The sequence below is a fragment of the Poecilia mexicana genome, unplaced genomic scaffold, assembly GCF_051168715.1.
Source record: "Poecilia mexicana isolate PSO_F unplaced genomic scaffold, ASM5116871v1 scaffold_5, whole genome shotgun sequence".
Lineage (NCBI taxonomy): Eukaryota > Metazoa > Chordata > Actinopteri > Cyprinodontiformes > Poeciliidae > Poecilia > Poecilia mexicana.
In genome coordinates this window covers 3,150,464-3,166,731 of record NW_028263374.1, presented here as the reverse complement: position 1 = coordinate 3,166,731, position 16,268 = coordinate 3,150,464, and the positions used below count along the sequence as shown (strand labels likewise).

Sequence of the window (16,268 nt, the reverse complement as noted above, 5' to 3'; positions counted from 1 at the left end):
TCTTGTCAATATAAAGTTTTCTTTGAAAAAAAGTTTGTGTCCAAACATCTAAGTAGCTTCCTGCAACAAAGACATGACAGCCGTTGGAGCCACAATACAGTAGTCTTAATTTTGGCCTTAATAAAGCATCATATAAACATAATAGATAAATGAGATGTAGATGAATTGGACTTGCAGAAAAATATGTTTAAAAATAGAAAACCTTAAAACTTCTTTATGGTAGTTAAATAAAAGTTCTGAGGCTGTTGAAAGGTTTTCGTTTCAAAATTGTAAAAACTTGCTAAATATTGGTTCATGACAAATTTGTGCCTAAATACTTTTACAAGATATCCAAACATATGTAAATGCTAATTTGAGATACCTTGGACTGAAGAACTATTACATGGTACTATTTTTTAATTTGGAGAATCTCTTGACGCCACCTTTGTTTGTCCACAGATTTCCTAACTGAAAAGCATTCCATTGTTTTATCCACTTTTACCAAAACGTTTAGGAAAAGATTTAGCCTTCCGTTTGTGGGTTTCAAGTTTTACTAGACATTGTTTGAAAGATCATCTTATTTCAATTCACTAATGATAATTGAACAAATGGTTACATAAGAGGCAAGGAGGAGGGGGGTTGTAAACATGAGTAGAATTGAAGACGGATATCAAAAAAATGAGCGAAATTGGAGGTGTGGCGTCAGGCAATAGAAAGCAGGCCTCACATTTCTCGACTTGTTCAACAACAGGAACTTTATTCCTGTGCCTTTTTCTTTATAAGTAGCTTGCTACAGTAAGCAGGAAACAGGACGGCATATTAAGGAATGATTTAGAGTAAATTCCTGAAAAAGTAATGTTTTTTGGGTTTTTTTTGGGGGGCGGGGGGTTTCTCAGGTCAAAGGTCTGTTTTCAATACTGCTGAAGTGCTTGTCAGTCCTTCTGTATGCAGCTTGGCGCATTTATCATACAAAGTACCGGTACAAGCACTTGGCTAGCAGTGGATATGTGTTAAGCATAAAGGATCCTCTGCAACAACAACTGTATCATTATGTGCATGCGGAGGGCCTGGAGGGGTCAGGGTAGAGGGTCAGAGACAATACGCTGATTTACATACCTCTTTTCCCTGCTCAATATATGCAACGTGCAGATCAAATAAACAGTTGAAATAAAAAGCAGAAAGGAAGTAAATACATTTTCTTTCATAGCACACAATAAAGCCAGAAAATAATTAAAGAGACAGGCATATGAAATGATAGGTCTATGAAACTAACACGCTAACTCGCTAACATGCTAACATGCTAACACACGGCTCATTTCAGTTTAATGTGCTCCAAGGTCAGTTACTGCAAATGTAGTTCTTATTGACCTTTTACTATTAAGATTGTTAAGAGTGTGAACATTTTTTTGTTTTGAATATCTTGCGGGCATTACACAAATCAGTAGCTAAAAGACATATTTTAGGGAGCTGGGAATATATTGAGTGTGTGCGTGCGTGTGTGCGTCTGTGTGTGTGTAGGTGTGTGTGTGTGTGAGTAGATGAAGATGCTTAACAGTCCACTGACCTCAGCATGGTGTTCCTCATTCTGCTGAAGCACCTCGATAACCAGCTCAGACAAACGGATAGTGTCCTCCAGCTTTTTGGCAGGGGTGACTAACCGGCCTACATTTTCTGAAGCACAGGGGTTAAAAATCAACAATCACTTTTTTTTCCCCCCTCTGAGGCACAGCTTTTTGGATAATGTTTGCATGCAGCCTAAATGTCCTAATGAACAAAAGGAAGTACCATGCATGCTGTTAAATTGATTACACATTAGATCTACAGGTTTCAGTCACTCAAGAATTTGGATTTAACTGGTGTCTCTCAAGTGGTTCATATTTGACCTTAAATTGATACAAAACATGTATGTATGCTAAAAGGTTTTTAGTAGATATACATGTTTTACAACAGGTTGAGTAAAAGAAAGAATAAAATATCCTCTTACTATGACTGGAATCAGAGCACAACACTGAACATTGACTTCCATCTCAGAGATTAGGCATTTAAGTACAATTTGAAACCAATTCATATTTGCCTTGGTTAAAGGTCATTGTGCAAAATCACACATAATGCATGTTTAACACCAAAACATACATACTTTTAAATCCAAAACTATCTATCTATCTATCTATCTATCTATCTCTCTGTAGATACATAGATATATATGAGGAGTTGTCCCTTTGCAGAACAGTGATGACATCATCTAATAAAAGCATGGACATGATGAGGGACATAAGCAGCAACACTGAACACTTATCATGCAGTAATGTTGTCATCTTTTGATTTTATTCAGAGGTTCTAAGTTACAATGTGTCTGTTGAACTTACATTTCACAATAAATGTATAAATACATGAGCCAAAACATTGTGACCATTCAGAGAAAGATGATGATGATGACCATCTCATAACACTGGTGGAAGTCTGGTTAATTATAATTTATTTTCAAAATCAACTTGCTGCTAGTTTCATGTTGACAAGTTTCCAAAGTCCTGACAAACAAGTGTGTTACTCCACAATGGTCATGATATGTTGGCTCATCACTGCAGGCTACACTAAATGAAAGCTTGACCTCCACACCTTCATTGTGTTCAGTGAGAGGTGTATTTATACTATGGCCAGAAAATAATCTAACTTCTTGTTTGACAGAGCCTTGTGGAATCAGCTTGTGACAAGTTCCACTAACCGGTGGTTGTAAGTCAGAGTAGATTTACAGATCTGTACGTAAAAGGCCATGGTATAAGGATGAGAATGAGTTTAAAAGTGTTAGAATGCAGATGATTTTGATAAGGTATATAAGGCAGATAATGGAATTTGAGGCAGAAACACCATAATACAAATCAAAGTGCTTCCACTTCATCCATTATGCTCATATGTCAGAAGAGCAAGTTAAGTTTTATCACTTACAATGGGACAGTGAAGTTAGCAGGCATAAAAGGCAGGCCAGGACTCTAAAAGTAAAAATTGAATTATTTGAGACTGGAGTAATTTGGCTGGATGATCATTCAGAGGAAGAATACACAATTACCAGGCTGCTCAGCCTGCTTTCAGACAAAGAGTACAGAAAGAAACATTTAATGGGAGATTATCAGATTCAAGTCAAATATGGTGGGTCTCATCCATTTACCGCCGGCTTCCAAAGTCATTTCATATTAATTCACCCACTGAACTACAATTCTGAGGCTGATTCACGAGTTTTCTTAAAAAAGAAAGAACATATGATGGCAGTACCACCATCAAGTGACAGTGATTTTCCTGTTATAAACAGTCATGTATGAATAATGAGAGTAGCAGGTGACCAAAGTGACACCCTTGTGGTACGCCAGTCAGGATGCACTCTGCCATTCGGGCCATCTGTTGCTAAGGAAGTCCAGCAACAGACAGGAAGCTGGCTGCAGAGACAGCTTATTATTGTTCAGGTGTGTAAGGATTGTTTGTCGACTTGTTTGACAAACAGGTTATATCATTAGTTATATTAATAACTAATATAACTAATGAAATCAGAAATTATTTTTATTTTAAATTACATAGCTAGCACCCTTAGCTGAAGCGAGCTGTAATCTTTATCAGGTTCTGCCCGGAAATGCTAAACTGCTTTGAAATGACACTTTGCGCCACTGCTGTTCTGCAGTCGGACATGTTGTTAAAAGTTTCTCTTTCAGCTAGAAATGACTGAATGTGATCCTTTTGTTTCCTTTTCGTCATAGTACTTATTAATGTGAAGCTCCGCCATGACATTAGTAAGACTTCTACTGATACCTTAGTTTCTAACTTTTGCAAAAAGCTGATCAGAATATTTATCTTGACTTTTCTCTCCACACTGAGAATATAAGAGGTTTGGGAGATCAAGGTTTCCTGAGTGATGCACTAGATAAGGTTATGTTTAGGACATCACCTTGATCCTTTGCTTTTTTCTGAGATTTATCTACTAGGTGTGAGGTAAATTAAAAGAGCAGGTTGCTAGGATGGAGAAGAGGAGGAATGAAAATGGGGGGGATATCAGGATCAGGGTAAGAGAGAAGACATGAACATTAAGTACAAATAGCATAGGCAAAATACAGAGGAAGACATACATCAATAAATGCCAATTTTACACAGACTCTTAAAAATGTTTAACCTACTACCCGCAGGTTTATTCTTAAGGCGTCATTCTAAATATTAACCACAAGAAAATTAAACACATGATTTTTTTTTTATTTCAGGTGTGTGTAACTATTATCCAGATCTGATGTCTAGTTGAAGTTCTTCACATAAACATAGTTGTTTGTGTCAACAAAAATGAGACCTAAAAGTGTCCAAAACCATTGTTTAGGTGTGCTGTTGCCATGGCTTTAACACTCAAAACTATTTACAAGAAAGCAAAGTAAAAATGCATTCAAGTCGCAGACAGACAGAAGATGGGAGGCAAAAGCAGGACAGGCAACACAGATAAAGCAAGTAAGGAAGTAAAACAATCTATAAAGCACTTTTGACAGTTGTGGAAAAATTGCTGCAGGACACTTGGAACATAATCTAGAGAATATCACAAGTTAGTCTTAATAAACAGAGTACAATCAAACCAAAAGATGCTAGTCAGCATTAAAAAAAAGAAGCATTTGAGATGGTTGGCACAAACTCTGCCTAAAATGGGAACGATACAGGGATCCATAAGAGGGCGAAACGAAGCGAGCGAAAGATACTCACGAATAGTTAAATCCATCACTTGAGACGCCAAGCAGAAGACAGGATGCTCATACATCTCTCTTTTTTTCCCTACAAACAGAGGAAGGATACCAAGGCATGCAGGAGGCCAAGGTCAGAGAGGATGAGCATAGGAAAGACCGGTGGCTCAGAGGAATACTGTGTGATGGTAAAATACCAGAATGATAGCTGTGGAATACTGTTTAACTTACTAGATAATGTAGTTAGTAAGGGAATTGGATGTTATTTATATAATCACCTTCTATTTGAGCACGAGAATACCGAGCTATAAATGTGCATCTGTAGAACAATGCAAAGTTAATCTTGTACAAAGCTGTCAAGTAGATTACAAAAAACTCACCTTGTCATTCAGAGGGTCTGGTCTCAGAATATCAAACTTTTATTTCTTTAATTTGGCTGTAAATACACTGTAGCCAGGTAGACATGCTCAGTAACATCCAGCTTCTCTTTTTCCCACATTTTGTTGTGTTACAGTCTTATTCCAAAATGTGTAAAAGTTCTTCCTTTCCTCAAAATTCACCATGAAACATGCTCATACTGGTGATTAGACACATTTTTTTAAAAGATGTGATTTCATTTTAAGAAGTGACTGAATATCGGTCTAAACGTGCTGGAGAACTAAATCAAAAAGAAAGACCTCAGGATTAAGATTTCTGTATTTGCCATTATAATAATCTAGTGAAAATAAATGCGTCCACCAATTATTCGGTCATGTTTTTCATCTGATGGTGGTATCAAGTTGCTTTATTAATAGACTTTATTTGGTTGTAAAAGTTCAGCTCTGTGTCAATGATGTCACCTCAGTTTTGTGAAGTTTGATGGGATTTTGCTTAGGACTCCTAGGCCTGTCGCGATAACAAATTTTGATGGACGATAAATTGTCCCAGAACTTATTGCGATAAACGATAACATTGCTGTTTTGAATAGATTTTGAAGTAATATAATAGTAGTAATGGCATAAAAATGTAAGAACACATTCTCAAAGATCAATAAACTTTATATTCTAGTAAACATTTAAACTCTGGAACTGGAGGTCACTTGAAATATCCAAGATAAAGAAAACAACAGAAACAACAAATAAAATGAATTATGAAGTCTCTGTCAACAAAATTATCTTTCAAAAATAAACGACTAGTTGAGACCAAAACACCAGACTGTATACTTTCATTGTTCAGTTTTTGGTAAAAAAAAAAAAAAAAAAAGGAGAATAAAATCAAGCAAATGAAAGTTATGGAGTTATTATTTATCATGCAATTAATTGATTTATTGTGACAACCCTAAGCCAAATGGCCAATTCTTTTTTGATATAAAAACAAAGAAAATAAACATTCAAGTTGCAATATAGGCTTTAGCAGCTCTTTCGCTGTTTGGGTCTAAAAAGACTAAAAGGAAAACAGTATGAAAGAGATACAAATGAAGAAAGAGGAGACAGAGAAAACTAGCAGAAGAACTTTAGATATAAGAACGAACAAGCTGGGATATGCAGGCAGAATGCAATTCTGCTGAAAGAGGCAGGAATACAGTTAGCAAAGAAACCGTGTTGAATGCATTTTTACTTCAATGCAGACTTTTGTATTGAATAGTTAACATATTTATATTTCTTGGCCTCAAAAAGAGAGGGATTGTCTGTTAATGAAACTAACTAAAGTAGCGTGAACAGCTCTAGAATGTCCTGGTAGATCAGTGCACTGACCCAGTGGACCAGAACCAGTTGATGACATGGCTTCCCACATCATCACTGGAGTTCAGTCAACTCATCCTCTGCGATCAAGAAGGATTTGGACTCTGAGATCTTATTATTAAACCGTTACAACAACAGTTAGAACATTTTCGCATTGTATTGTCACTTCAACACAAACAGCGACGGAGCCTCAGCGTACCTTCCAGTTTTGCGTACTCTGACAGGCGTTGGTAGTTGACTATGGCGGCCTGTTCCAGACATTTCCTGATCACAGCTTTGACGTCTTCTTGTGGGACCGGTGTCACAACATCTTTCATCAGAACCTTCCCAAAATAAAGATTGCGACATAGTTACATGTGTCAAAACTTTTTTTTCTCATAAATACAAAGCAAAAGCATGTTAATAAAGTTGAATTACAAAATAATGCTCTTTAAAGTAATGACATTCTCCCCTGCTAATAAAGTTTGACTGCATTAGAGGGTTTCCATCTGGTTATTTATTTATTTTTTCTATTCTGATCCAAATATGTACAATAATAGTGGTCCATCCTACACTGAGAACCACAAAACTATCCCCACGTGAGTCTAAAACAAGTTATAGTTGCAGGTGAGATTATGGTTCTTTGAGTCAAAATATAGTGAAGTGGTTCAAATAAACAGCAGCGGTGTTGTCTTGATTTATTTAAGCTTATAAATCTAACATTTTATGCTGGTCAGCAGTATGAATGGGAAATTCTGAACACAGAAAATATGCTCTGATAAAAATATAAAACAATTCAACGGATTCTGTTTTTGTAGTTTCTGTCTGTCTGTATAGCTCTAGTCTTCCAGAAAGAAAAAAATATTTTACTCTCAACATTCTTTCAGCTTTTAGCAGCTCAACTCTTTCCATGATGTGGAATGTGCCAGAACTCTGTATATAGACAACCAAAGACACCCCAGAACTGGGAAAACTAAGGAAAAAGCTAAAATTTCTACAAGAGTCAGAAACAAGAACAATAAAACTATTAGAGCAACATGGCCAAAATATACAAACAATTAGAGAACAGAGAAGCAAAAGCAAATTCCCCAGATCAGCACAAAAATAAAGGGAACACTCAAATAACACATCCTAGATCTGAATGAATGAAATATTCTCATTGAATACTTTGTTCTGTACAAAGTTGAATGTGCTGACAACAAAATCACACAAAAATCATCAATGGAAATCAAATTTATTAACCAATGGAGGCCTGGATTTGGAGCCACACACAAAATTAAAGTGAAATGTTCCCTTTATTTTTTTGAGCAGTATATATATATATATATATGTCTTACCAAAGATGTTAGTGATTATAAAATATGACGTACCCGTTCAAGCAAGGACAGAGTTGCTTTCAGTGCTCCCTCTGGTCGTCCAAATGGAAAACAGTATCTAACAAAAGAATGAGTTACTTTTTTAATTATTATTATTTTCAAAATCTGAAATATTCTCAACGTTTTCAAAGTCTTGACATGTTGTCTTTGATCCGATTTTTACCTGAAATGTGTAATCTGGTTCTCCAGAAGCACTCGTAGTCTCTCTTTGATTTCTTCAAAACGCTCCTTTTCCTCCACAGTCACCGTGCCGATCCCATCGGGTCTGAAAGACGATTACAACGAGACCACAGAGAGTACCGACAAGGCTTAAACCTAATGTACCGCACAAGAAAGGAAGCATGAATATAACAGCTCAGGCTTCAAGAAAATATCCATTCATCTGCCACTAACAGAATGTTGATAGTCTAAAGACCAGAAAAGCAGGATAATCTACCAAACAAGCACAGGGGAAACCATTCAGCTAAAAAAAAAAAAAAAAAAAGAAACAGTTGAATTGATTTCTTTTTGTAACTTGACAGTCAAAGCAGAGGAAAGGTGAGAACATTTGAGAGTGACAGGAAAAGCGAAGTGTCACAGGATCAGCAGTAATTTGGTCTGACTCCAACTAGCATGTGGATGGCGTGAGACCAGAGGGGGAGGCTCATGCTGAGCTGCTTCAACAATGTGGAGCAGCATGCGAGGAGTTCTGACACATTACGTTAGATGATTGGTTATGTTATGTTCTTCTCAGATGCTCTATGCAAATGCAGTATTGGAAAGGGAGGTGTGTGTGGGAGGGGCGATGGCTTTCTGAAATGTTAACAATAAAAAGGAAAATCCAAGAGGAAAAAATCTGTGATAGGCTGATTGTTTAGTTTTAATTACTGAGGCCACTGCTGGTGTTTGCTAAGTTTCTTTCGTAATTGAACTTCAGCTGAGATTGACCAAACACTTTTTCTATGAGAAGGTAATCCACAGGAAATAAAGTCTGGATCTTATAATGGATGACCTGTGGTACAAAATTGCTTTATTCTTCTCTGCCTATAAGTGGCTGCAGAAAACAATCCTTACAATCTTCTCCTTCCAGCTTCTAGACTATTAAAACAGACAGTTTTAAAGACACAGTAAAACTGAGTCTTTTTCTTTTGACTAAAATAAAAGTTCCTAGATATTATCAAGATATAAACATCTGTCCACAAAAACATCCCTACTCAGCCATCTGGCATATAGTGTGTGAAGGTATGCACTTCAAAAACACAACATCTTAGCAAGTAGCTTTTGTCTAATTTTTAGTACAAATATCTTAGTACACTTAAAATAACAAAAACTAACTTAGAAGTACATTTTCAGCAAAGTACAACAGCTTGTTTTAAGTCAATAATTCATTAATATTCATTAGAAAGTGCTAGTTGCTTGGCAGATTATTTCACTTACAACAAGACATTTTTCAACATGTTAAAAGTGACATAATCTGACAGTGGAACTAGAATTTTTTTTTATCAATACTAAGAAATAATTAACTTAAAATTAGCTCCTATAGCTCACTGAAAAGTTTCTGGCAAGATAGTGTTTTGTACCAAAATATTTGCACTAGACAGTACTTGGTAAGATTTAGTGTTTTTGCAGTGTACACACGTCTGTGAAACATTGTGTTCTGAATGGTATTCTTCTCATTTATGATTTTTTTTAACACAGATCAGTTGGCGCAACATAATCTAAAGTTTCCACAAGTCTTCTAGCATGTTTATCGTTTGTGACACGGTTGTGTCTGAGTGGGCTGTGAGCAGAGTGCATGTGACAGAGCAGGCGTCGGACTGTTGGCAATGACAGTATGATGAGAAGCAGAGGACATGACACCCCCCTTCCCTCACATGTCATTTCAGTGGACAACGAGGAAGTATCTGCTGCGAGGGAGCTGCGTTAAGACTCGGAGAGGTGCCACTTTTTGGTCCGCTCCTTAAAATCTTCCAGATCGTTAGGTCCGCTCGTTTTCAACACCGGGCTTTGTTTAGAGTCTGGGAATAATGTTGGTTCAATATGAAAGGGGATTAAAAAAAAAAACAACAAAAAAAAAGAGTGGACGTTATTAGCAAAATAAAAATGTCTCCAGGATCAGGATGAAAATAAATAAATAAATAAAAGAAAACATCTTTCTTGTCAGTATAAAAGACAGGAGAAGGAGATTTCACACTAATTAAACTCCTGCAGGGCTCTGGTTTTCTTCCCCCTCGTGTTTTGTCTGACCTGTTGACCTCACTGCTCAAACGATGACAGCGAGAAAGTGAGCCATCAGTGGTAAAGATAAAGCTAGCATTTTACTGCTCTGCAGGCAACATCGTGTTTTATCATCATGCTGTTGTCGTAGCAACCTTCCAGATCTCTCAGGTCTTCTGGTTCTGTTCTGTTCTGCATTCCCTAGAATCAGAACCAAACATAGAGAAGCAGCATTCAGCTTCCGAAAAACTGCAAAACATCCGAAACACTGAGTTCCTTTACATTTAAACTAAAAGCTCACCTGTTAAGAGTTGCTTTTGAAACATAATAAATGAAACACTGACCAACATTCTGATGTTTAACGATGTTCTATGACTTTGTATTTTTGTGTATTTATGATGTAAAGCATGTGTCAAACTCAAGGCCCAGGGGCCAAATCCGGCCCAACATTGCTCTTTATGAGGCCCTCTAGTCTCTAAAGGCACACATAAATGGAACTATCGAGATAACAGTGTGCCTAAATACTATTTTATCAATCAATACAAAGCAGTTTTTATCTTTTTACTGCCAAATTGCATCAAACAGTCCCTCCACTTTCTTGCGAAATATTGTGGAAATTCACGCCAAATCAACAACTGCCTGCATTTATTTCTGCGCTAGTCCATAATTGTGAGTTCATTGCCAATTTCTTGCAAAAATTGTGAAAAACATTGGATGTAAGTGACGGTTTACTCCCACCTGCATTTGGCAGTATTTCTTACTTCTGTCTCAGCCTTACTTAATGTCAAGTTGTAATCCGTAATGATAAGGCGAGTAAACTCATCTTACCATAAAACTCGAATTTACCATCATATGTAAGCACAAATATTTCTAAATTACTACCGCAAACACTTTTTTACTGCAAAAAAATCACAAATCCTGGAGTGAATGAAAAATGTAAGAATTTATTTATATTTTACCTTTAAACATGTTTTATCATTACATTCTGGCACAACTGGCCCTTTAGGAACATTCAAGATCTTGCTTCGGCACAAAATGAATACGAGTTTGACAGCCCTGATGTAACTCACTGCGAACTGCCTTGTTGAATGAACTTTACAAATAAATTTAACTGGTTGACGATTGATTATCTATCCATCTACCCATTTATACTTAATGTAAAGGATGTGAGTATTATGACGTTACCTACATAATTGTTGAGTTCGAATTCATACGCCACATACTGAAGTCCACTTCTACACGCGTCAAGCAGAGACCTGCTCTGCCAAGTCCAGCGACGGTGCCTGGAGGTCGGGACGTGACAGGTTGACAGGCTGTCATGTGTGACGGCCCAGTATCCCAGCTGCCAGCGCTGCTATGTGTGCTACTGAGCACACACCTCATCCATTTCACCACCACTACTCATTCACCCGAGCCTGGAGGTGCTGGCACACACCGAGATGAACTCGGCCGGCCCCCTGGCCCCGCTAAAGTGTCAGGATTTGACTTTTGTCCAGCTGAATATCGATTCTATTTAGATACGCCACTTAGCTCTGAAGTTTCCCCAAATGGAGCGCAGCAGAAGAATTGGGTTTGAGTTGAAAATGTCATCCCTGTTTTACGTCTTTAACGTAAAACAGGGATGTTCTATGGGTTTAATGTAAAACGCCCTTGTATTTATGGTGTATTTATGTTTCTATTTATTTATCTTTATTAATTAAAGATAAATAAATAAAAGTAGACATTAAAGACTATTTATGTCTTTAATGTCAAAACATCAATAGGTTTGCGAACAAATCAGGACGAGGGCGATCGACTATCTAATCCAGCAACTGTGAGGTAGAAAAAACATTTTAAAAACAGTACTAGGATGGTTGTTGATGTTTTTTCCAAAAGAAAAATATAAATTTGAAGTGTCGCATTCATAACTATTTAACCCTTTCAGTTTAACACCCCCAAAATGAAACCCGGTGGAAGTCATTACTGTCAGAAGAAACTGAAGGAGTGTTCAGTGAGGCCAGCCTGCTCTCCAACAATCTTTCTTTATCAGGGATGGGAAAGCTTGCTAGAGGGTGAATGGAGCTTGAACAGTTTATACAGTAAAATCTAATGAGTTTGCTTGAAGGTTAGTAGTTTGCTAAAATGGTTCAGTCAAAGTCCAGACCTAAATCCAACTGGGAACCGATGGCAAGGGTTGAAAACTGATGCTCTCCATCCAGTTAGACTGAATATTAGCTAGTTTGGAAAGAACAAAAGTCAGTTTCTAAATATATAAAGCTGAAGGAGCGATATAGCAGTGCCTCAGGGGAGCTGAACACAAATGCAAGCTGCACTGTTCAGATATTTGTGAAAAAGAGAGAGAGAGACAGAGAGTAGAAAGAAAAGAAAAGAAAAAAAACTGTATATTTCCATTCCATGATATGTGCTTTTCTATCTTATAATCAAAAACAAAATACATTAAAGTTCCGAATATAATCTGAAAGAAGTTCTAGGGGTGTGAATACGTTTTGCCAGACATGTCTACCTCTTCCCATTTGTTTGAGCTTGAACTGGTTAATATTTATTCTTCTGAAATTTGAGTTTGTACATTTGCCTTGTATGCCATCTATGTTAATCTACAGCAACAAAACGACATTTGGGACTTGACTCCGGTTGTGTAAAGTAGCCTCTGCATGATGAAGCCACTTACCTTCCAGGTCCTGAGAGAACCGCGGCTCTGAAGTCCTTTTTCTTTATGAACTCCATAATTTTGAGCTCTCTTTTTACGGTTTGAGTGGGGGCATCGGGGGCGGAGGGGTTGGAGGGGGTGGAGGGGGTGGAGGGGATCAGAGCGTGTTCGAGTTTGGCCTGACATATCGGCCGGTTTATTAATTCAGACACACGTTGACTAAGTGCGGTTAAGAGGAAGCGGTTAAGGGTTCAGGGTACGGTGAAAGGGAAGTCATTTTGTAAATGTGGTGGGAGAGAAGAGACAAGATAAAGCACAGAGGTGAGCATGCAGGCAAAACAGAACAGCAAAATGTAAAAAACAAAGACTTAAAAATAGAAATATGAAAGCAGATGCAAGAAATGACATAATATGCATATAAAGTTGTGTTCAAAATAGGAACGATGTATTTCATCCATTCATCCATTTTCTTTACACCCTAGTGGGGTCGGGAGGGTTGCTGCTGCCTCTCCAGCTAACGTTCCGGGCGAGAGGCGGGGTCACCCTGGACAGGTCGCCAGTCTGTCGCAGACGGTGTATTTTAAAAAGAACCGAAACTCAAAACCCTCATTAAATTTCACTACAATCAACAATGCTAGCAATTTTTCTAATAAATAAAAAAATCAAATTTGTTCTCGTGATTTTGAACAGAAATCATGAGATTGTTTAATAAAGCATTCAGTTGTTAAAGAAACAACCAGAGCTCTGCTGTGGAAGCTTTTCAGTCCGACTTTTTACTCCAGATTTTTTGGGATGTGGTCAAGCGCTTTTTTTTTTTTTTTTTTTTTTTTTTTTTTTAAAGATACCACTAGGATAATTCATTTCTCCAGAATCAATTTGTAGCACTAGAGGGAAAAAAAACCCTACCTGCAGGCAGTTTGATCTTTACCTGTTTCCATGTACGTGGGAGGCACAGAAAGCATAGCTGTAGTGAAGCAGCGTGGGGTCAATCATGGCTCCATTCTCGGCCCTTTCCAGCAGATCACTAAGGTAACATAAGTGCCGATGGCAGCCTCTGACTCCATAGCGGGCACAATATTCATCCAAGACAAACACCTGGCCGGGACTGAACCAACCCTGTGGGGAAACACACACGCACACCACACACACACGCACGCACACACACAGCACTTCTTTATGACCTCTGGTGGAGCAAGTCGGCCTGAAAATGTCCAAGCTAAGCTGCTGCTTTTAGGAAATCACTTACTACATGTGATGATATTCCACTGAAATGTAAAAAATTAACCTTCTTAACTGAAAACATTTTTTTGTTTTGTTTTCAGTTTAGAAGGTATGGATAGTCGTCTTTTCTTTTTTTTTACATCACCTTAATACTTCCATTTTGGCATGAATGTTTTGAAACAAGAAGTAAATCATGAGTTTAATTGAATTATTAATGTCTCGTCCCCCACTCCCCCCCGCCACCCCCCCTCACACACACACACACACACACACATACGACTTCTCTTTAATCTATTCCAATCTATTGTCCTGACAGGCTGAGCTTCAATCTTAAACTTTAATAATGAGACCTGATTTACCCCATCCTGCTTTGGTTTACTACCTTTTTTTTTTTTTGCCCATTCAACTGAATCCAAAAGCCTGAAAAACAGTTTTCCTTACCAGGCAGGAATAGGAGTCATTTAGTCTGTGGTCCAAGGTGAGGCGTTGCACTAACTCAAACAGGGAGGCGTGGTCAAAGTTACACGGGTTGGCCGAGATGAACTCATCCATGCCGTGCTTTTGGGCCCGGTCAGCGTCTGAGTGCGATTTCACAACGAAACCGTCGGATGAGCAAATTGACAGGAAGAAAGAAACAGGAAGAGATGACAAATGTCAGAAGCTGTCAAAATAAAGCATCTAGATTATCATGCTTCAACACAATCATCAATGACGTCGGGAACCATAGTTTTATAAATAGATCAAAAATAACAACAATAAAAGCTGTTTTCGCATTTATTGTAAAAACTCTGTTTTATTACACTGGGTGAAATAGAACTGCACCAACTGCAGCCGATCTTTATAAAAAACCTAACCTGCTGATTCCAGTTTTGACTGATAACAATTCTTTTTGTCTGAAAAGTTGCAGAGTTGGCAACAGTGGAGTGACGATTGTTAACTCAAACTAGCAGACATGACCTGGTGGGCGGGGCTAACAGTCAATCCTCTCAGGGGAGAGCAGAAGAGGACAGCGGTTGATTTTTAGACCTTTGCTGAGGTAGATAAGATCGGAGGATAAGATTGGCTTCACATGTAAGTATCGGCCGATCACCGATCTCCTGAAATTAAGGAAATCGGCACCAATAAATTGGCTGGCCGATAAATTTGTGCACCCGTGGAGTAAAAGCTTTTGTAACTATGAAGGACTAATCAGGGCTATCAGTTCTAAAGATTTATTTTCTGACTCATCTTAAAAGAAACAGACAAAGGTTTTAAACACAGTCTCAGTATTACCCTGGATCACTCAGAGGACGTCGTCTTTATGTTTCAATCATTTATGCGACCCATATTGATTCTACTGTAGGTTTCCTATGAGTATCACTAGTTTGGACTAATCTGGCAGGAAGACATTCAGGATTTCAGGAGGAAACTGTCATTTTGAAATTCCCACATATTCAGTTTCAATGCAAAACGAAGGTTCTGACTTCACATTGGACAAATCCTCTGCATCAGCGGAACACATTCCAAGTGCTGGACGCAGGCGGCGGGTGGGAGGGGACCACAGCTGCTGCCGCTGTGCTGCTGGCATGCTGCTTCACTGCATGGCTGATGTCAACATCGCACAAGTCCGCAAGACCGAGAAGACCGGACCTGTGAGAACCTGAAGGATTACAGGCACTGACAGCCGGCTGTGCAACAACAGCTTACTAAAACTGGACTTTTCATTCCAGAGCAGAGTGGGTTTGTAACAGTTGGCCTGTACAGACAACGTGGGCCTGGATACATTCATATCACCTGAAAACAACTCTAAAACAATCTGAAATTTTAAAACAGTTGTTTTCTTCATCTTAAAATCATCATATCATTTGCTTTTGTCTTTTGTCCCAGACGGTTATACTCTGTTCTGACACATTGCAGTAAATGTTCCAGATGGATCAACGCAGAAGATCCACCACATGCAAATATAGCAGCGGTTCCAAGTCCTATGAAAATGTTGTTTGTCTAAACTGCTGGGATATTATTTCAGACTCAACTTGTTTGAAACAGTGAAAATTAGTGTAAAATACATTTTCCTTTATTTTTTATTTTATTTTGGTTTCGAACATGATAGAAGTATAGAATCACATATGTGAACAAGGAGAGAAAAATACATATTTTTTGCTCCACAATAATCTTAACATGCTCGAATAGCAGAACGAAGTAAGAAACTTATGAACTCCTACCCCGTAAATTCATACAATATTTTCAGATGGACCCTCATTATTAAATAATAAATAAATAAATACATAAATAAATAAATAAATAAACATAGGTTAATTAATTTTCCATTTTATGTGGGTTTACATATGCCTAAATATATACATCCATACCCCCCACACACATACGCATTAGCCTCAATTTACATATACACATTTCTGCTATCTCTCTATATCTTGTGAAAATTACCTCCTGATATTTCCTTTTCCTTCTTTAA

General features: G+C 37.8%; 1 protein-coding gene across 1 annotated transcript in view; it reads right to left on the bottom strand.

Moving 5' to 3' along the window:
* cadpsa (Ca2+-dependent activator protein for secretion a) overlaps positions 1–16,268 on the bottom strand; it is an 84,269-nt gene that overhangs the window by 35,507 nt on the left and 32,494 nt on the right. The window contains exons 12-18 of the mRNA XM_015011309.2: positions 14,258–14,394; positions 13,524–13,711; positions 7,916–8,017; positions 7,747–7,810; positions 6,597–6,720; positions 1,544–1,650; positions 1,096–1,104 (exon numbers count right to left, since the gene is read on the bottom strand). Of these exons, the coding sequence (XP_014866795.2) occupies positions 1,096–1,104; positions 1,544–1,650; positions 6,597–6,720; positions 7,747–7,810; positions 7,916–8,017; positions 13,524–13,711; positions 14,258–14,394 (731 nt within the window). The remainder of the gene's footprint in view (positions 1–1,095; positions 1,105–1,543; positions 1,651–6,596; positions 6,721–7,746; positions 7,811–7,915; positions 8,018–13,523; positions 13,712–14,257; positions 14,395–16,268) is intronic.